The following is a 23,716-nucleotide window of genomic DNA, read 5'->3' on the forward strand; positions in this document are numbered from 1 at the left end:
GTCACAAACATAACTTCTTCCATGTCAACTGGCCACACCAAACAGAGGGTATGTGAAGTGTATATGGTACACCGTAGTGTGTAATAGCTGGGATGGCTGAGGCATTTGTGTTAATATATGTGTCTAATGGTGCTACAAAGAAAAGTGGAAGTATGGCAATATTTGTTGTGTGCAAATGCAGTTCTTTTTAAAGTTTACTTCACCATAAACCAATGTGCTCAGCGAAATAAAATGTGTCTTGAGTGACAGAATTTTCTCTCGACAAAGCCCCTCTGAGCCACATGATTTTTGACACCACGATGAACTGATGAGTGTGAAAATCAGAGAGATACTTGAGACCGATATTAGAGTCCCGGCACAGATGCGAAGAAGCGGCTTTAGAACATGGGCGGAATCCTGAGTGAAAATGGGGCCGAGCAACACGATATCTGTGGTTCCTAATCCTGGGCCTGCCCTAATGCTGATATTATCATTACATAATACATGCAGGTATGTACATTGGAGTGTTTATTTATTGTATTTTATTTATTTATTTTCATTGTAGCCTATATTATTTAGTTTCATTAATTTAGTGTAATGTAGTTTGCTTTTTAATTGTACCATCTATGTTGCTGTCACTGCATTTTTCCAGTAACAAACCGATTGCCTATATTAACATTATATATAGTATAGGCTACAGCTTATGTGAAATACATGTTCAAAATGCCATCCCAATACCACGGTTTTTTTGTTTTTTTTTTTTTTTTAACATGCAGGTCACAAATCATCAATGCTGAACATGTATCTTATATGCGACAATGTATTTTTACAGACCAATGTGGAAGCACACGCAAATGCCCCGCGTGGAAGGGAATGGAGAGGACAGGACAGGACAGCGTGCACACAAACTCCGTTCATCTTTGTCAAGGACAATTCATTTAAACGGATGAGCTCAGACAAGTCGGCTGGCTGTTTCCACTCGTCGGGGTTTGCGGCGGAGCTTTTGATTGGCTGATTGTATTATTGTATGCAAATCCGCTCGGGGTTGCAGCCAGTAGGTGAAAGGCTCGCGCTGGTGTGGCTCTCGAGACCCGAAGCGAGGTGAAGCCGCTTTCCGCGGAGCTGTCCACTCCAGGAGGTGCTGAAAGCAGGATTTGCACGTCAACAGACAGTTGGGAGGAATGCACAAACTCCGAGGACGATTTACAGCATAACCAAAACGGGATTGGATTTACTTCGCAGTTAACATTGTTACTCTAAAAGTAATTCAAAAACTCTATCGGAAATACCTTTCTGGATGACTTGTAGTTGGATTCACAGGTATGTTTTCTTCTTTCTATGATGTACTACATAGGCTGTTGTGATTTAAGAGACAGCACGGATGAATTTCAGTGCAATTTAAACGCGTTCACTATATTATATGTGCTTGTTTTGGGGTTGGTGTGCGATTTTTCAAATGGATTAACTAGAGAGGCACTGTGGAAAGCACTTTCGCCGTAGAGTGTGAATAATTTAGCATATTGTGCAGTGACATTCAGCGTAGCGGACACAACTGACTGAATGCCAGTAGCCGTGCTTGATGGAGGGCGATGAAGTTAGACGAGCTTTTTTCCATCAGCCGTTATCGCGGACAAGTTCACTCGTCGGTCGATCCGATGTCACGCTCTCTCAAACGGTGCTTCGATATTCCTCGGATGAACAAAGTAGATGTTAAGCGATCGTTCGGGACCCTGGGCAAAGCTCGTGGCCGTTTAATTTAGCCGCAGGGTACTTAGCAAGTTGTTTTTCTTAGCACGCAAATCCTTGAGTGACACCGTGCGCGCGCTCGGGGATTATACTCTTGTTTGCCTCGTACAGATTCTATCTGGCGTGTGTGCGCGCGCGTGTGTGTGTGGCGATCGCTGGTAATTGACGTGGCTGGCTGGAGACGGGCGACAAATTGGTGTCTGTAGTGCAATTATACGGAGCCGTTCATATAGGACGTGCTCTTGCCTTCAAAAACAGATCGAAGGGGCGCATCGCAGAGCGCAGGGCTCTCCAGACGCGTTTTAAGTAGTTTAACTGTTGTAACTTGACATCCAGATGGATGAGACAGCGAACAAAGACGTCTGTTTAACGTAGCCTGTGTGTAATTTGATGGAGAAGACAAGAACGCGTTCTGTGTGAACGCCTTTAACGCGTTCAGACTCAAATTTAATTTATATATATATATATATATATATATATATATATATATATATATATATATATATATATATATATATATATATAATATATATGTATATATATATATATATTATACGTTATACTAATAAATCAGTATATGATCACAGTTATTTCTGACGTCCATTCTAACCTACATTAGATTGCTGTGTTATGCACTTGAGATATTACAAGAAACTTTATGTAGATGATAAATTCCTTTAAAATCTTTGTACAGTTTGTTGTTTTTCGGATTGTGTGATGTGTCACTCATGGATCAAACTAGCAGCATCTAATAATCCTAATAATATGCACAAAATGACATAACCTTTAAAAAACAGGCTACTTGAATGTGATATTGGTTAGAATGGACTCTTGGTCTGAATGGGTTAAACATGACATCCATCACTTTAAGACATTTATCACCAGATATTTTTTTTAAATAGCCTATTCCCTAAGCGAAACTGGCCAGCGATAGTGCTTCTTCAAAGTTTCTGTGTTATTTTCAGCTGTTTAAATTGTATGTAATTTATTGTAGCAGCATACAAAAGCTCCTCGAGAGACAGCATTGTATGAACTTTGTTTTAGTTTTGAAGCCAAGTTGTTTCCATTTGTTTGTGCCATATTCTCAAACTCTCCTGTTTGTTGGTTTGGCTTTGTTTGATTTTCCCTTGATTTCGCAGTCAAGCACTGACATAGAATCCGCTTTGTTTGGAGCCGGTGCTTTGTGTGCAGTGTCTGACTCCAGTTTATTTACAAAGTGAAAGGTTTAACTGCTAAACTTGACTCAAAGCGAATAAAATACAGGAAAAGCACGGCAAAGTGGGTGGGAATGCACGGTGCCCTCTCAGCGTATGACTGATGAGGCTCATAGTTTATGTATGAGAATTCATGGGGTCAGCTACTGTATGATCTCCCATGCTTCTCTGCTCCAGTGATTCTATTGCACACCAAATTCCCCATCTGACAGGTACTGGTGAAATCCTGGCACTTTTTCTATAGTGTTTAGTAGCAAAGGATGCACCGAAGACAAAGGCTCTACAGGGAACTCACAGTGCAGAAAGCGCAAGGAACAACAAACATTTTCTTCTACCACACAGAGACATACACACATGCATACTCGCATATACAGACGCAGAAGTGAAGCCTCCGATCTGTCAAACACACATTAGAGCACTGAATAGGCAGTTAAATGTGCCTCCAAAGCAGATGTCTGTAAGGAACGATGAAACCTAGCCGGAGTGATTGAGAAAAAAACACATCGGAAATATATCAATTTACATAGGCAGAAGGGAAATGTACTGTAAGTGCATCTTCAGCACTCAATCTTCCCATAATACTCTATAGGAGACCACATTATCCTCCGTCATTCTGTAGCAAGACCTCGCCCTCTCACTTTTCTCCAACTCTCCACTTTTAGAGTTTCACCCAATTATTGTAAATGTTTCAGTAGCAGGTAGAAGAGCTGCTGTAATGCTGTGCTGTGCACTGATGTGAGAAACGCTGCTCTCAGTGGAAATAAATGTAGGCACCATTACGCATGAGAATGGTTTTGCATGCGAGATGGGAGGGCTTCCGATACATCATCTGTAACAGGAAACTACTTAAAGGGACAGTTTACCCAGAAATGAAAACCTGGTTATTTGCCCTCATGTTGTTCCCAACCTGCATGACTTTCTACTGTGGAACAATTGAAGATTTTGCTTTAAAAAAATTGTCTGTACTAAGAAAATCAAGGGGGTTATAAAATGTTTGGACTCTAACATTCTTTGAAATATCTTATTTTGTATTTCCTCTGAGGAAAGTGTTACACCTTGAAGGTGAGTGATTGATGGCTGGATTAAACATTACTGGCATGAACTGCCCCTTCATGCCAGTAATGAATCAGCATATGAGGCATTAATCATTTTTCATTTAAATTTTCATCATCACCATCCCCTTCATCATCAGCAACATTGTCAGCTATGGCTACTTCTTCGTCATAATCATCATCATCACCATCATTGTCTTCCTGTTTTTCTCATTCTCCGCCTTCATCACAACTCGTGAAATCTTTATTGTGTGAGCATAATAGTAGTCTGAGATTTGCAGTTGTTTACTGCGTTGAAAGGCACTGCACTCACACGATACAAAAAAATGAAGAGGGGCAATACAAACACTCTAATTGCTTTCAATAATTAATCTCCTCAAATGACTGCCTTGCCTTTGCAGGCTTGACGTGAATAGCATCACCCCGAGATACACATTCAAATGAAACCCCAGCATTATTTCCACACAATGCCGCTGAGATGGATGTGCCGAGCAAACTTTATTTCTGGTGTCTGTGGATTCCCCTGTCCATAGATATGTTCATCACAGACCTGAGTGAGTCCTACTGTTGCACTAATGAATCCTGACACTGCCCACAGATTGGACAGGTCGGTGCAATCCTCCGTGACCAGCGAATAACACAGTTCACTGGTCAGCAGACATAGAGCTATCTCACTTGCTCTATGTATCCATCTAGCAGTGTGAACTTTGGGTTTAGGGCAACTTTGACGCATTTCTGTTAAGTTTAGATAGAACTTATGGAACTCAGTTTAAAGGGATAGTTCACCCAAAAATGAAAACTCTGTCATCGTTTACTCACCCTCGAGTAGTTTCAAACCCAGACTTTAGCTCATCTTCCGAACACTAATGAAGATTATTTTGATGAAATCTGAGCGCTTTCTGTCCCTCCATTATGCAACTGACACTTTGACGCTTCAAAAAGTTCACACGAAAATGAACCTCATTGCTTCTTGCAGAAGCTTAAACGTTGCAAAATAAGATAATGTTAAATATTTGGGTGAACGTTCATTTTTCACTGTCAGAAAAAAAGGTCACTGGGGGTGGGACCCTAAGGTAAAACAAGGTACAAAAGCTACTAACATGTACCTTTAAGCTACTAATACGCACTCTTAAAGTACTGTTATTTACCTTTTAAGGTACTAATATGTACCGTTTAGGGGTGAGTAATGTATTACAGTTTTTTTGGAATGCTTACACACAAAAATTAAAAGAAGTACACTATTAGCAAAGCCTTACACTCAAAAAGCAAAACATCAGCCCATATTTGCACAACTATAAGCACATTGTCAACCTCACACTTGCAAAACTCTACACACAGTGATTTGCAAAACACTAAACACACTTAACATTATCATAACATTAACATTACACACAAAAATCTATCATGAAGTCACTTCCAAATACCCAACCTTTGCAATACCAAAGCACTGACTGTCAAATTACCGCACCGTCCAACCAATTGGTTCAACACACTCATCAGCTGTGCAAACACTTGTTTGCTTAATTGTAGACACACCTAAGCACTATATAAAGCAGCAGGTGAGGTCATCAGCAAGCACAATGACAAGAGTCAGAGAAAGAGTAAGAAGACGAGGATGAGTTTTTTTTTTTTTTTTACAGTAAACTTACAGTACAATACGTAAAATGACATTTTGTTACAGTATTATGAATGTCCATGTCAACATTTTGGGCGTGTTGAGAAATAAATGAGTTTCTTCAGTCTGCAATATTGGTCTTGTGTAGTGTTCAATGGATTTACATTATATTTGTACTTTGTTGATGGTAGCCTACTCCAATCATAGGGAAGTAGAAGTGCTAAAAGTGTTTTAGGTTTATCACAGCAGAGTGTAACTCTTGCAAACAGAGTCTAGTAATGTGAAACGTGTGTGTTTCATATGTTAACAAAGTGTGGTTTTTAAACAGAAGTGTATAATTTTTACAAGAGTGTTTAATTATGCAAAGGATCTGTATTGTTTTGCTGATTGGGTGTGTGTTTGTGCTAATTGTGTGTAGTGTTTTGAAAACACGGGCCCTGTTTTGAAAATCGTGCTTAAGCAATCCAAAAAAAACTGTAAATGTACCTTTAACACTGTTGTACCTTAGGGTACCGCCCCAGTGACAGCACTGTACCTTTTTTCTGAGAGGGTTGGGTGAACTATCCCTTTAATATTTGTCAGGCAATCACTTTATATGGTATTGAATTCATATTGAACAGATTACATTTAGGCTTTTATTGACATATAAACACTGATCAGTGAATTTTCTGGACTTTTATTGATAATGGTAAATCTCTATGACTAATTTGTGCTTGATAGGGAAGATTTGTGTTTGACAGAGCGTATTTATTAAAAACTGGATCTGGCTTTGGGCTTAGGCTTGGAAGAATTACAGTAATTAGATCGTCCAGCCACCAAGTTGAATTGATTATAGAACAAAGCCAAGCACAAATACCATTTTTATTGAATCCTTCATCAATAAATGCAGACTTGGTGATCATAAGCGACTTCTTTAAAAAACAGTGTCATTATTTCCGGTAGTGGTCATCTTTTATAGTGTACAATATGTTGTTTCTTTGTATAAAACCATTTAATGTGGTTTATTTTGATAACATTTATATGTTTCACTATTATTATTATTATTATTATTATTATTATTATTATTATTATTATTATTATTATTATTATTATTATTATTATTATTATTCATTTTTCATTGTCAGTTCTATAATTGCATTTGTGCATGTATAAACTCACAGACGGCAACAACCCATATCTAATCAACTCTTATCTATTGAATATGGCAAATCTTTAGACTTGATTTGCGCTTGATAGAGAAGATTTGCATTTGACAGGGCATATTCACAACATTCTGGATCTGGCTTTGGGCTTGGGAGAAATTAATTAGATAGTACAAACGCCGTTTTGAAGTTGAATAGATTAAAGAACAAAGCCAAGCTTGGAAAAAGTGATTTGAACTCGCATAAGGAAATTGTCAGGATATTTTCAGCTTGTTCTCAGGCTTGTTCCCAGATTGGTAGGCTGGCTGTCTGATCCTGCTGATGCAGTGTGTGTGTGTGTGTGTGTGTGTGTGTGTGTGTGTGTGTGTGTGTGTGTGTGTGTGTGTGTGTGTGTGTGTGTGTGTGTGTGTGTGTGTGTGTGTGTGTGTGTGTGTGTGTGTGTGTGTGTTTGTGCCCACATTGCTCTAGGTGTGAGCTCTGGAGCATGTCTGCACACAGACACAAGACCAGTCTTTGTGAAGGAGGACTGTTTTTGTAACTCTGGCCAATAAGGTCATACTCTCTTGGACTGCCTTTGTGTATTATATGTGTATTTCTCTATACACACATGCAGCCCTGGGAAAAAGAGAGTTTCTCTGGATTTATGTTTCTGGACTTTGAACATGTTTGATGTTTGAGTAAAATAAACATTTTTGATTCATTCAACAAACTACTAACAACATTTCTACCAAAATTTCAAATACACATTTTCATTTAAAACCTTGATAATATTTTGCATAAGATAAAAACTGGTCAAAATAATGAAAAATATGCCATATTTTCAGACCTTTAATAATGCAAAGAAAACAAGTTTATATTAATTTTTAAACAACACAATGCTAATGTTGTAACTTATACACTGTAAAAAAGTGTTGTTTTTTGTTGGTTTAACTTAAAAAAGTAAGTAAAACTTAAAATTGCCTTAAAATTTTGAGTTTATTGAAAGTAATAATTTGAGTTGATACAATGAAGGAAATTTGTTTAATAAATAGAAACTCAAAATATTATTGTATCTGAACCACATAAAAAATGTGATAAATCATGAAAATAGCAATATTTGGCATGTTTCACTGGGTCATCAGAAATAAAACACACACAATTACCCAATATGCTTACAAAATCTTTTAATAATATTTTAATAAAGGTTGTCGAATCTCAAAAAATGCTCATTGTATTAACTCAATTTTAATTTCAATGAACTCAAAATTTTAAGGCAACCAGGTAACTTTTTTTCTAAAAAATTTTTTTACAGTGTAGGCACAGTTCAGAAATCAATATTTGGTGGAATAACCCTGATATCCAATCACAGCTTTCATACGTCTTGGCATGCTCCCTATCAGCTGCTCACATTTCTCACAAAACTTTAAAAAATCAAGCAGCCTGTCCGTGACAGGGTCTTTATCTGGTTGTCCTCCATCCACACCTTGATTGTCCTGGCTGTGTGGATTGAAGTATTGTCCTGCACGAAAAATCAATCCTTCGAGTTGGGCAACATTGTAGGAGCAGAATTTTTCTTTCAGGATAATCTTGTTTTTGGGAGTTATGCATCCTTTAAAAGACGCATCTGGCCGATTCTAGCCTTACTGAATAACCACCAAATCATCCCCAGTCCTCCACCAAATTACACAGTGAGTGTGAGAGTCTGTGGGTTACATCTCTCCAGGTCTCTGCCTAACAGTTAAAGGACCAGGTGTTGGATAAAGCTGAAAACTGGAATCATCGGAGAAGATCAGAATCAGGGAGATTTGTCTTTCTGAAGGATGTGTGACTCAAGCCACGTACAAGGTTATCCTGAAAGAAAACATGCTCTAACAATGCTCTCCAACATTTCCACAGGACAATGTTCCAATTCACACTGCCAGGCCAATCAAGGTTGTGGATGGAGGACAACCATATCGAGAAGTCGCCCAACAGCAATGTGAGCGACTGATAGAGAGCATGCCATAATGCATGAAAGCTGTGATCGGAAATCAGGGTTATTCCAATAAATAATCATTTCTTAATTCTTCTTAAGTTAAAACATTAATATTGTGTTTGTTGGCACTGCAGATAAATGCTCTAAATGAAATATTTGTATTTGAAATTTAGAAGAGATGTCTGTGTGGGATACTCAGAGCCTCAGTATGAAAGTCTGAGCTTCCTTCCTGAATGTCTCATTTTAATGGATACAGGTGCCAGTTTCAGCATCTGTCCTGCAGCACAGGTACAGTGTGTATCTGTTGCATAACGAAACAGAAGCTGCGTCCTGTCTCTGCGCTCTAATCTCACCTCGGCTGGCTGCTAAGGTTGCGTGTGCGCACCACATTTAATGAGTCCAGATTACCTGGGGAGAAATGCCAAGCAACCCAGGCATGGCATGGCAAACTAAACTAGAAGCTCAGGGTGATTCTTTGCAGATCTTAATTTTGTTGTGACACTGACTTGAAATAATTAATAAATTAAAATAAATAAATAACTTTAAATTGCACTGTTAAAGGTGCACTATGATTTTTGCAGTAAAATATCCAAAACCACCAGGCCAGGGTTATATATTTTGTTCAATTGAGTTCGTACAATATACCAAATGTGTCCTACTATTTGTAAATTGTGAGTAAATTGCTATTTTAACCAAGGAACCAGGACGTCTAGTAGCCTGTTAATTGCATCGTATCTGAGTTTCCGGTTTTATTTGGTTTTATTTCATCATATCGGGTTTTATTTGGCAGCAGCATAATGGAGTAATGTCATAATATCATTTTAAACACACTTAAATGTATCTAATATGATAAACAGAGCTGTGTTACCTCATACTCATGACTGGAAAAGCTGAAATGGCGCTGGCGACTGTCCCGTCATAATAAAAGTCCCGTCGCTCGCGAGCCGTGTGTTTGTGTAACAATCGCTCCAGCGGCCTTGCTCAGATCCACAACACTCGGTCCTGTTCTGCTTCATACTACAGTAACATTAATAATCGCATCCATGAACATGATTTCTGCCCGAGTCCTATCCCGAATCTTTTCCACCGGCTGTGAGGTGAAGACCACATGTCCCAAGATCTGAGCTCAAACTTGGCATCATCAAACTACACCTTTGCTCTGAATAGGCTCCCTCTAGCGGACAGAAAAGTTACATCGTGTAGCTTTAATTGCAGAAGGTTTATCATGGAATACTAAAGTATTTGTTGTGTCTAAAAAATATTAAGGATACAATTTGTTAATTAAATAATGCGTCCCAACTTAAATCTGTCATAATCTACTCACCCTCATGTCATTCAGAACTCAAATGAGTTTTTTTCTCTATGTGGAGCACACATTAAGGCATGTTTTTCCTTATATTTATAATAGAAAGAAGTCCTTCGAGAAGTAGAAAATAAATAAGGATTCTTTTAAGTGAGCCATTTGTGTTGGTTGAAAATCCTTGACTGGTTGGGTTCTGAAAAACTCACTGACTCAATAATCTGGTTGTGGCAGTTCAAAGAAACATTATCAGAAAATAACCATTTTAAATTCTGTCTGTTTGTCATATTTCTTTTGAAAACACGTACGGTAGAATATAGCACACAAGTTGTGTGAACTACTTTTTATAGTATCCTTTCTCAAATTTAAACAACTTATTCATTGATTCATTGAAATATTCATATTGACCATGCTTCAAAATGTCTGCAATAGAAAGTAATACAGGTTTGGACATGACATGAGGGTGAGTAACTGTTGGCAATTTTCATTTGCGGGTGAACTATCACTTTAAGATCTCATCTTTCCCATAAGTCTACACCCTTCAAGATAATTTAGTGAAATGTAGGTTGAGATGGATGTTTCGGGGATGGTCTCAGTTAGAGGATACAGCACTTGAGGGGGAGAGCAAGCAAGAGAGCTCCCACAGGCATGACTACTTTATGACTGTTTGGTCCTGTTGTTACGCCTCTCATCTTATTAGATTTCAAAGAGCAAGACCACACATGCTCAAAAACGAGAGCAGAACCATTTAGAGAAATCCTTATGCTCTGCCCAGGGGACTGCCTTACAATCTAGGCTGATTAGCATATTACCCGGCATGCTCAAAAAACTCATGTTAGTGGGTGGGGGAGACTGGGAAGTGAGTCATTCAAGGTGGGAGAACCCCTATGGGAATTATTCCAGAATGCTCATGAGCATGTTTGCATATTAATCTGGTTTAAGTCCAGCTGAAAATTGGATCCAAAAGGGACCAAATGGTTTTATGAAAAGAAATAGAGATGTGATGTGAGCCCTTGTACTTAATCTCCCTTCAGCAATGTAGCGCAGTTGTGATAGTCTTCTACTGAGGTTGGTGGCTCAATCGCCTCAATTCTGAATTTGATTTGAAACATGTTTATCCTTCTGGATATGTACGTCTGTGCTGGATTTGGAGAAGGATTACCTCTAAAGAGTTAGATTTAGCTTTGAGCTCAATTTCCACGTAAAACTGGAAGGATTTAAGCATTTGTGTCTCTGCTCCGCGTTTAGACCCTTCTGAGCTGAACAAGACAGGAAACTGGAAAAGTAACATCGATTCAAAGTTAAAGTTTAGACTTGAAAATGTTGAACATTTTTTTTTCTACAAATGGGGAATGATTCCCCATTTTTTGCACATAAATTCATGTTTTTATTATGCATGTATACACATCCCCTCTTGGCATTTAAAAAATAAAAAATAACAAGAAAGCTTATTTGAAGTTATGCAGAATTTAAAAGGGTGATGAACTGAAAAATTAACTTTCCCTTGAGTTTTTCAGAGCTGAAAACTTCCTTGTTAGTCCAAGAAAAACTATAGACACCAGGCCCAGAAAACGATCATGTGCTTCATTCTTACATCATGGCGCTATGAAACAGGTCTACAGAACATGTAATCCAGTAGCCCCGCCCACCGACTCATGGAGGTGATCGACTCGTGCTAGCTAGCCAACAACAATAAACATGCCGAGGAAGATTAAGATATTGCACTATTCCTGGTTGTGGAAGAACACAGTCATAAGCTTCCTTAAGATCCTAATATTAGGAATGTGTGGTTGAACTTTATTTTTAATGAAGTTCCAGCTCACGTGGGGAAGACATGTTCACTTCAGTTCACTGCGGGGTCATTTGTAAACAAATCTCCGGTCGATGCTGGATTTAGATCTGACAGAAGTGGTGCAACACACTTATGTGAGTAAAATGTGTTATTATATGTAATAGTATTGCATTGTTATAGATCGTTTTGCTTATGTGTACGTGTCTAACAGAGCATACCTTTAGCACGCTGGACTCAGGCACGTATGGGCCAGGACTCGCAAAGCCCGGCAGGCCGATGAATCTCATAATATTCCGTTCTTGATCTGTGCTGTTGTCTCTCTCGATTTGACATTTGAAGGGCGGTGCACGTGCGCACGTGTATGCAACCCAGGCTCATTGGAAATACGTGACTCTGCCTGCATTTTTGCAACACCCGAATTAGCAACCTCCAGGTACGTTTACCTGCACACAACACACACGGAAAAAATGTGAAAATGTAAAAATGCAGAATGTTTCTTGGGATGGGTAGGTTTAGGGGCAGTGTGTGTGCGTGTGTGTGTGTGATGGGTAGGCTTAGGGGCTGTGTGTGTGTGATGGGTAGATTTAGGGGCTGTGTGTGTGTGATGGGTAGGCTTAGGGGTTGTGTGTGTGTGATGGGTAGATTTAGGGGCTGTGTGTGTGTGATGGGTAGGCTTAGGGGCTGTGCGTGTGTGTGATGGGTAGGTTTAGGGGTAGGGGCAGTGTAGGGGGAAAGAATGTAACGGCGTTGATAAACACGCTAAAAAGCGATTATGCGCATTGATAGCACGCCAAAATGGCATACGAATTGGCGCGCCATTTCATGAGATCAAAAAAAAAATATTACCACTTAGCGCCTCCAGTGGACGCTTCACCCATAAAGAGCAGTTAACATACCTGGAGGTACATAATTAGGGTGTTGAAAAAATGTAGGCAGAGTCACGTATTTCCAATGAGCCTGGGTTGCGTGTATATGTGCGTGCGGTTTGCATTTATATTGACCGATCGTGAGGGTTATGTGTAATATAAAAATAATAGTCTAATCAGTCACGGGTGGATGAGAAATAAATCCTTGTGTTTTTTTGATAAAGACCTTTAAGAGCCCTGTTATCGAGAGAATCATTCCGGTTGCCGCTTCAGCCTCAAGTTTTGGAGAGAGCCTCAAAACCAGTGTAGACAATAGCTTATTACTTATTAGTTATGATGTTTTTGAATGTAAAAACCACATAAATATCATTAGTTGACCTCAGACAACAGTATAAAAAAATAAACAAGCCAGTTCAAGACATCTTCAAAGAATGCTTATTTGTGTGTGTGTGTGTGTGTGTGTGTGTGTGTGTGTGTGTGTGTGTGTGTGTGTGTGTGTGTGTGTGTGTGTGTGTGTGTGTGTGTGTGAGCCTGTTTATGTGGTTTATGAGGACACAAATTTGTATAACTACATGGGTATTACACTGGTATTAAACTATAAATGTGGTTTATGAGGACATATCAAATGACCTCATAATTCAAATGGCCTTAAAAACATACTAAATGATGTTTTTTTGAGAAAGTAAAAATGCAGAATGTTTCCTGTGATGGGTAGGTTTAGGGGCAGGGGCAGTGTAAGGGGATAGAAAATACGGTTTGTACAGTATAAAAACCATTACACCTATAGAGAGTCCCTGTAAACCACATAGACCAACGTGTGTGTGTGTGTGTGTGTGTGTGTGTGTGTGTGTGTGTGTGTGTGTGTGTGTGTGTGTGTGTGTGTGTGTGTGTGTGTGTGTGTGTGTGTGTGTGTAAGTGTGTGTGTGTGTGCGCGTGTGTGTGTGTGTGTGTGTGTGTGTGTGTGTGTGTGTGTGTGTGTGTGTGTGTGTGTGTGTGTGTGTGTGTGTGTGTGTGTGTGTGTGTGTGTGTGTGTGTGTGTGTGTGTGTGTGTGTTCACTCAGGCATCACAATAGGCACACGTAATCATACGCATAATACAAACAAAACAAAAAAGAGAGCAAGATTTCTTTAAGAAATACACACTTACACTATCAGTGCACATCTCTCAATTAAGCTTATTGTCAAGTACACCAAGGTATTTTAAATTGTAACTGATTATATTGGCTGCCTATTAATTAAATCATAAGTTCTGCTCTCTAAATTCCATAAGCATTTCTTTTGTTTTTTAGAGATTTTTAGAATGAGATTAGATTTTTTGAAACAGTTAAAAAAAAATAAAGCAATCAAGGACTGGGCTGTTTCTCCTGCTCATCATATAAGAGACTCACTGAAGCACACACACACACACACACACACACACACACACACACACACACACACACACACACACACACACACACACACACACACACACACACACACACACACACACACACACACACACACACACACACACACAGTTACAAATTCTCAACTTTTGACATTTCTTTATCACTGACATTTCTTTAATGTACAAATGACTTTCCAGGAGATATGCAATACAGCATTGTGTTCAAAGCATGCGGCAATTCACGCTTTTTTGTGATTACAGTGCTGTAGAGATATCTATATAAAAAGATAACACGTCAATGAAAATTATGAGCAACAATAAAAAATGCCACCAGGAACACATGGAGAGAGCAGAGTTTACACAAGTCCGGATCTCTTTTCTCATCTGTGATTGTGTGTTCCTGCCAGTGTGTTTTTATCTTTGTTTTTCAGCAGAACATCGGGTGTAATGAGTCAGGGATATTTATGTACCCTGGGATGGATAAAGCTTACTCTCCTCATGCTAATCTGGTTAAAGAGCCAGCACGTGGTTGACCTGCCCGGCTAAACCCTGGTCATGTGATGTTTGTCTGGTCACATGATGACCTCTACGCATGAGCTTAAATGATTTTGCTTTGGGATGCGATCAGAAATATTTAACTCACTGATAAAGTATCTCTTTGTTAGTGCATTGGCTTCTATTTGAAGTAAACTCAAATATACTGGTATGGCTTTTTAATGTACACTTCATTACTTCTACTGAAGATTGTTAAATTGATTACCATAAGAGATGCCACGCAGAAACAGAATAGACAGATGGAATATTAAATATGGGGAATGATAAACCTTCATTAGGGAAGGAATTGAATTACGTCTTAAACGTGTAAACAACTCCTAAATGTTTTGTGCGCTGCTTTGTTTAAATCCCTTGTCAATTTAAGTTTGAGAAGCAGGGTATTTTATGATTTCTGTAAGTTAAAGGGATAGTTCACCTAAAAATAAAATGTTGTCATCATTTACTCACCCTCATGTTGTTACAAACCTTTATGAGTTTCTTTGTTCTGCTGAACACAAAAGAAGATATTTGGAAGAATGTCTGTAACAAAGCAGATAGAACAAACATTCACTAACAGTATTTTTGTTCCTACTGTGGTAGTAAATTGTTGCTCTATCAGTTGTTACAAACATTTTTCCAAATATCTTCTTTTGTGTTCAGCACAACAAAGAAACTAATACAGGTTTGGAACAACATGAAGGTGAGTAAATGATGACAGAATTTTCATTTTTGGGTCAGCTTGAACAAGGGGACAAGAACTATACAACATACTATAAGCTATAAAGAGTGTTAGCTTAGCATAGAGAGCTAAATGTACACATGGGTATTTTTTACTATTTATTCTGCTCAAAATACACTTACATGTAAAGCATCTTTTTTATCTTATGTGGATCCTTATCATAGAATGAGGCTGAGTTTGTAAGGGTTTTTTTCAACAAATCATGCTGGGTTTCTTACTAGATGTATGAATTCAAGTTAATTATAATGAACTTTTCTAGTTGTAAAATGACATTCACTTTGTGGTTTCTTCGAATAGTTATGTGTACATAATGCGTTGCTGTTGTTTTTTTTGTGTATTCACTGTTTAGGAGTGTATAGTAGCATACAAAAATTGTGTATCTGCTTGTCATTTCCATTATTGCTTGAGTTTGTAATATTTCTATGACGGACACCTTTACATTTCATTTCCATTCTGGCTTCGTAGAAAGGTACCTTTTTTCTTGTTAAATCCCTTGAGACTGCTCGAAGAACATAAACCATGAAATTACTTTATTGGCTATGTTTTTCATCTGTAAAAACTGTTTCTAGCTCTTTCCTGCCCTTTTATATATAAACAGAAACAGCATGTTTTTCATAGATGGCTACCATTCGAAAGTTTGGAATTGGGCTCTGTAAGATTTTTATTTAAAAATTGTTTTTAAAGAAGTCACTTTTGCTCACCAATGCTGCATTTGTTTGATCATAAATACAGTAAAACAATAATAATTTGATACTTTCTATGTTATTATATTAATATATTTAAAGTGAATTTTCAGCAGACTTTCCTCAGGCTTCAACATGATACTTCAGAATTCATTCAAATATGCCTATTTGCTGCTCAAGAAACATTCCCTTTTTGATCAAAAAACAGTTGTGCTTCTTAAGATTTATTTAAAAACGTTTTTCATTTTCACTTCATTCATTTTTTCAGGAATCTTTAAGGTATGGAATGTTCAAAAGAGCATAATTTATTTGATAAAGAAATCGTAACTGTTGTCCACTGGGGATCCTGCATGTATGTGCACCAACAGATTTGTAATCACTTTACTGTTTTCCAGCTCTGATTTACAACTTCAATAAGGAAGCACTCCTTAGGAGTGGGTTTATGAGCATTGCAGATGTTCAGAAGCACATTAGAATCTCCCAGTTCGCCTCGAGGCCTGAAGTAAAAGATCCCCGGTCATTGTTGACTTGGACTATAGAAGCTTGTTTCCGTCACAGAATAAAAAACAGAGTTACTCTCGCAAATCTGACTATTTATCTCAGAACTGTGAAATATAAAGTCAGAATTGTTAATATATAAACTAGCAATTTTGACCATTCCGACTTTGTAACATGCAATTGCGAGTTTATATCTTGCAATTCTGCCTTCGAATTAGGAGTTATAAAGTCAGAATTGTGAGATAAGTTCACAATTGACAAGGGCAATTCAATGACAATAAATTATATTATTATTATTAATTCTGAGAAAAACTGTCTTTTTTTCAGAATTAGACTTTATAAATCACAGTTGCAATTTTCTCGAGTTTCTGCCGCGAGTATCTCACAATTCTGACTTTCTACCGCGAGTATCTCACAATTCTGACTTTCTACCACTATTTTATCTCTCACAATTCTAAGGTAATGTTGAAAAATGTTGAAAAATGTTCTCTTTTTTTTCTGTGGCGAAAACAAGCTTCCATATGCAACAGAGCGCCGCAGTGACAACATATTTTGTTGCCAAAAATAAGCTGTAATCAACAAGTTCATGATACTCACACAATCTGTCCATAAAAATAATTTTCACAAATTAGCATAATTTTAATGAATTTTGAAGCCTAAATACAATCATCAGATAAAAAAGCTAACCTTAGGCTATAAACAAACTACACCATGGTCAATCTACATCAATGTCACCACCACCAAGCTTCCAACAACTCTTTTAGTCTTTAAAAACAATCCCAATTCAATAACAATAATAATAATTTTCTAGAATAGTTTGCAAAAATGTGATTATAAATACAAGGAGGCTGTAAAAGTGGACTAGTGAGTAGTGAGTAGTTTACGGCATGATGACATTTTTTGAGGTGACATTTAACCACTGACTGCAGTTAAATGATAATGAAACAAAGCCGGAGAAAGATATTTTGCATGACCTTTAGGACACTCATGAGGTTTAACAATATTGAAGGCAAATTCTGTCTTTTTTTCAACACAAGCCCCTTTGTAAAGTCCAGTATAATTAGACTTTCTGCTGACAGTTTACACAATGACAGAAAAGTCACGTTGACACAAATGGCCAACATCTGTCACTGCCCACAGCCCAACGGTTTGACAGACTGCAAAATATAGGCGAGATTTTCACAGGGATTAGTTGGTGGAGCGTTTCCAGACTTTAACAGTCACTGTCACTTCTCTCGACATGGCATAAACAGTTGCATCTCAAATTCTCAGGATGGGATATACGGGAGGGAGCAAGACTGCAGAAAGATCTGGGTTGCGCTCTTATGAATATACAGAGAAATTACACTATTCTACTGTCAAAATTTGCTGAGAACACAAAATAGAAGCTTCCACGGGGTGTAGGAACAATTATGAATATTAATTAGACAACACTGACTCGTGAATATTAATTTGGTTGCGTGATATTCGCCGGTAACTGGCTTTCTGAAAAGCAGGTAAAATGGTGATTGATCGAGTTCAGGTGGAAGTTGCTTTCAGTTTTCAGAGATTTTTGCTTGATCTTAAATCGCTCATCATAAACGTGAGGAGTGTAGTTAGGTCCAAAATAATCATTGAAAATGCACAGATATGAGTAACAGGCTATAGGGACCATTATAGCGAATAAAAACAGGCAGAGAAAGTGAGGAGACAAAGGACTTTTTTCAGACTTTCTCTGTATGCCTTGTTGCAAGATAAATGTTTTATTAGGTCTTTAAAATCACCCCAGCTGGTCAGTTTAGTTTGATGTTGAAAAGACCATTTTGGCTGAAAACATATTTACACAAATTAAACCAACACATAATTATTATTTTTTTCTTTCCTAAAGCAAACAATTGTATGTACAGTAAGTGCTGATAAAATGTTGTGTTTGTTATTGATGTAGCTGCCAGCCATGAAATCCAGTAACCAGACCTCTGGGACTGCTGAACAGATTTAAGTGAACAATAAAATACGGTTCTGTATTTCTTGAACCTGTGTTTGCTATTGCTACACTGTCCCTTTGTGTTATACAGTGTGTAATCCAAATATTTATTCATTTTTAGCAACCCTGTATGTTTTAGCCACAGTTCACAGTTCAATTAGTCAGAGCCGTTTCCCTCACAGGAGAGAAACAAAGACACAAGCACTGCTGCTTTCTTAAATGCACATGGCCTGGTGTAGATGGCCATCATGGTAAGGCGACTGGACCCATATAAATGCTAAATAGCCATCAGGACATATGTTGTCATCACCTGCGAAAGAAACTTCCTGTAGAAAGGTGACAGTGATGTTGTTGGTCAAGATGTAGGCCAGATGTTTTAGACCCCTGATTAAGTGATGTTGTGTAATGCCTTTTTGTTATTGTTGTTGTTGCTCTATATGAATCCTGAAGAACTTACTCTTTCCACACTCCCCTGGTGGAAAAGTGATCGAAATTTGTGTGGGATGAATAATATAGTTACAACATTTACTTTTCTGTCTTGTGTGCATTAAGTAATGGTTCACATTGATTTCTAGATGAGAATTCTGGATTTCTGGATTCTGTTATTTATTTTATATACAGTCAAACCAAAAATTGTTCAGACACCATATATATATTTATTTATTTATTTTTATAGTGTGTGCAGGACACTAGTTCATTTATGTAAGTGATAGCTAAATAAAATAAACTTTGACATATCATAACCAAGAATTCTTCATACAGTGGACTACCAGTAAAATCGATGCAAAATTGGGACCAAAATTATTCAAACACTTCGACCTGACCATGTTTTGCTTAAGTGTTTTTTCTTGAATTTTTAATGCGACCTTTTACACCACAGACTGAACAAAATGAAGCATTGTTTGGTCATTGGTTGAGCTAAATGGGTATTATCTAATAGTGTACATAAATTGAACAGCTGACAGCTGATTGGTTGATTGTTATCATTACATACCGTTCTAGCAAACTTTCCTGACATTATCGAATTTGCTCTGACACAGTTTAACTCTTCAATATGAGTTCTTGTAATATTTTATTACAATTTTCTAAACTATAGTGAATAAACCGTGATAATGTGAGAAAATGTTGGAGGCGACTAAAGAAATTTTGGTTTTATTTTATGTTATTTACACTTTTTTCCCACTGTAAAAAAAACAAGAGTTGTTGACTCATTTCATCTTGTAATGTTTGCAGTCCATGAGCCACTTTGGCAATCTTACCAATCTGTTATGGTCAGATTTGGACTTCCAAGAATTAAATACTTATATACTATAAAGATTACAAATGTCTGCAATACCAATGTTACCAACACAGCATTATTACTCTAGTCAACTTGAGAACGGGGGTGTACCAAGTGATGGAAATAGAGAATGGTTGATGTTCTGAATACATGGCAGCACTGATCAGTAAACAAGCCCTGCTGCTGTGTGCAAGAGCAGTTTAGATGCAGTGGGAGACACTCGTTTTTGCTTTGAATGCATGTGAGACTGTCACACAATGATCTATTGTGAACATTGTGAGTGATAGACATCCCTCATTTGAAAGTCAATGCCAAGACACTTGGCATAGATGTGGCGTAGACGATTTATGGCCACCTGATAAAGTTATGATGACTGTCCCTATAGGTGGTTGTACAACTTTCAATCTTCCTTCTTAATGCTCCCTCTCTTCTTGGCATGCAGACAACCTGAAATATGACAGTCATGCATGGCAAGATTGAAATAAAAGCACAGATGGGTGGCACAGGTTCGCATCAAGAGCTCTTGCTCATTTTTTTGGGCCAGTCATGTGCCTTGACTTCAAACTGATGATGTGAAATATGGATGGTTTTTGGACAGCTCAATGAAAAGGATCTCTTCTGAACGGCTTAGTTGAAAATCAACACTCTAAATAATGCTGGGTTATTTTTTAACCCAAAATGCTGGGTTAAGACTGTTGGGTAATATTTGTTGGTTTATTTTATCACATTTTAAACACCATTGGGTAGTTTCAAATTTCCAGTCGTTGGGTTAAACCTGCTGGGTCGCAATGCTTGGTTGATTCTACCCTGCGTTTGATATTCAATTTGATCATAATATTTTAATAATCTCGACTGCCAAATATAATGAATTTGTATGTTCACAGAATCCAACATTATGAATGATTCTCATAGCTTGTTTTTGCATTATTACTAACGGCTGTAGTGAATGTCGGTAAGTGCTTCCCCACACCTCTACACACAGTAGTTCAAATAAGGTAATACTAATGAACAATACAAGATGCGAATATTAAATACTATTTAAATATTACTCTTCCATGTTTTGCGTCTTTGTGTGAATGACGGGGCGCGTGTCATATCATGAACACAGAGACTCAAAAGTCACGGCAACGCGTCAAAATAAAAGTTTGATTTAAACTTGAATAAATTGACAGAATATATTAGATTTGTAGTGGTCATTATGGCCAATTTTAACACATTTGTGTGTTGTACCATTTGTCAAGCAATAAAAAATGATTGTTTTAACAGTCTAATGCATTCTTCATTTGTTCTTTCATGATTGTCTAGTTTTACAGTAGGCTAATGGACAGAAGACTTTTTTTTAAAACAACGCAGCAAGAATAACCCAGAATAGCAAATCCATTAATGGTAAAAAAAACAAAAATACTATATTTTGGGTTTTCTCAACAGCCCAGCCTGCTGGGTTAAAATGCCACTGGGTTAATTTAACCCAGCATGTGTTCTGTCCAATATTTACCCAGCGCTGGGTTGCCAATTGGGTTGTTTTTAACCCAGCCATTTTTAGAGTGAATGCCACTCTAAACTATTGTTTCCATTCCAAATCTCTGAACTTCTGCAGGAGAACTCTTTTACACAGCAAGCATCCTTGGACCTGTGACGAGGGGAACCTTGTTGTGGGCCAGTCACACAATTACGCACACACACACACACACACACACACACACACGTGTTGCCATTCCATAGGCGTAATGGTTTTATATAGCCTGGATGCCAGCCAAACTCAGCCCTGCCCACAACATTTGAGCTCGGGCAGTTCAGTCTGGACTTGATCCATAGAGGAGTAATTATGCCTGAACAGAAACTGTTCGGACCAATGGAATTGTCAGGGCGGGCTTTAGACGATGATGGACAGATGATAAATAGTAACGTAATCATCCACTCCTCAAAGGAGCTGTGTTGAATTTGTTCTGATCCTAAACGGAGAACTTGTTCGTATATGCATTCACCTTCACTATTTCTCTCAGAAATGAAGATCATGTTGGTAAGTACTCTGTGTATCCTTAAATTCTTTTTTCAGCAAAGATCATTTATTCCAGTGCGCGTGCAGACAGGATTGGCAAGTTTTTACAACAAAACCCGCCAAAGTCTAAAACAATAGTTTCTTAGGGGGGCGGACACTGCAAGTGCAGTTGAGTTCTGTTGACATTTGACAACTAACATTATGCGTCGCTTCGTTGCTCTGATTGGTTGTAGGTCTATCCAATTGAGGTCTTTCCTGGTTCGGTTGAAACGCGTCCCATAATTACAGCCCAATGGAGCAGTTTCAGACTCATATTCTAACTAGAATTGAGTATGATGACGTCAAGCTAGTTTTTATACTGTACAAACTGTATTTTATATCAAGCTACCCTGCCCCTACCCCTAAACCTATCCATCACAGGAAACATTCTGTATTTTTTACTTTTTCAAAAAAACTCATTCTGTATGATTTATAAGCATTTTGAAAAATGGGGACATGGGTAATATTTATGGGTAATATTTCACCCTCTCCTTGTAATACCTATATCATACCCATGTCATTATACACATTTGTGTCCTGATATTTCACAAAAACCAGCACACACACACACACATTTTTTTTTTTTTGTGACATATGAGAACATTCCAAAGGCGTAATGGTTTTTATACCGTACAGACCATATTTTCTATCCCCTTACACTGCCCTTGCCCCTACCTGCCAATCACAGGAAACATTCTGCATTTTTACTTTCTAAAAAAACTCATCCTGTATGATTTATGAGCATTTTGAAAAGTGAGGACATGGCCAATGTCCTCATAAGTCACCCTCTCCTTGTAATACCTATGCCATACCCATGTCATTATACACATTTGTGTCCTCATATGTCACAAAAACACACACACGCACACGCACACGCACGCACGCACGCACGCACGCACACACACACACACACACACACACAGTTTATATATTATGTTTATGAGCTGACTTGATTGCTTCATTGCTTTCTCTGACAGACACACTCACAGGACTCTTTTTTTGCATATAGAGCATGAAAAGGTTTCATATCAGGTCTTAATCTAAATTCTACCTCGAAATGTGAGCCAGACTTAAAAACAACTGCAATCTAATGCACTCTCCGTCATCACAGTAATATATTGATCCTTTTTCGTAGCTTTATCTTTATTTCCTCATGGTGCTCATTATTCCTTAATTGATTCAAAGTAGATTTAATCTTGCCACTGAGTGTGGGCTTCTTATTGAAAGCATTAGTTTAAACCCACAGTAGATTGGCATCCTCCTTTGTCTGCTCTAATTAGCTGAGCTGTGATGCACTGTTTGTTTCAAAAGGCTTCAAATGCTCTGCTTCCCTTTACCTACACGGTTTGTTGTTTATTTGTGTAATCATGTCTTTTTTTTATTACAGGAGGGTAATGAGAGGCTCTAGGAGATGGTGGGCAGCTGTCCTGCTCTGGGGGGCAGCGCTGATCGCAGAGGCACGTCCAGGCAAAGAAGGATTTAGCCCGCTGGCATATCGACCTCTCGTCAGATTCCGTCACAAGGTATCGATCTTTCCTATTTCATTAGCCATCCCTTTACACGAGGAGACTTCTGTGCGGCCGGTTACGATGCTACTTCTAATGGAAATCTGCATGGCATTGAACACTTCTGGTTTGATTACTGTCCAGGGACGATTCATTATTCTTCCGCTCATGAACCGAATATCAGATATGCGTAATAATATTTCAACTAAAGCATATTGGATCTATCACTCTGGACATTTCGAACTGCAGGCGGAAACTCCTGCTGCGCTGACATCATGATGAAACAGCACAGCGTGATTGTGTAATTGAATGTTTATTGACTGGCCATTGCAGCGAGCTTTGTGGACACACACAGTCAGATACCGGCAATTGAGGCATAATGCCGCCCTAACAAGCTCCACTGGTTCCTTCTCCTCTTTTTCCTTCA

At 38.1% G+C, this 23,716-nt stretch overlaps 1 protein-coding gene across 2 annotated transcripts in view; it reads left to right on the plus strand.

Moving 5' to 3' along the window:
- Positions 1 to 829: 829 nt before the first annotated feature.
- fstl5 (follistatin-like 5) overlaps positions 830 to 23,716 on the plus strand; it is a 168,416-nt gene continuing 145,529 nt past the window's right edge. For both annotated transcript variants that reach the window (XM_067457225.1, XM_067457226.1), the window contains exons 1-2: positions 830 to 1,299; positions 23,172 to 23,307. In XM_067457225.1, coding sequence (XP_067313326.1) covers positions 1,277 to 1,299; positions 23,172 to 23,307 — 159 coding nt within the window. In that variant the 5' untranslated portion in view covers positions 830 to 1,276. The remainder of the gene's footprint in view (positions 1,300 to 23,171; positions 23,308 to 23,716) is intronic.

The sequence above is a fragment of the Pseudorasbora parva genome, chromosome 11, assembly GCF_024679245.1.
Source record: "Pseudorasbora parva isolate DD20220531a chromosome 11, ASM2467924v1, whole genome shotgun sequence".
In the NCBI taxonomy this organism is placed as follows: domain Eukaryota; kingdom Metazoa; phylum Chordata; class Actinopteri; order Cypriniformes; family Gobionidae; genus Pseudorasbora; species Pseudorasbora parva.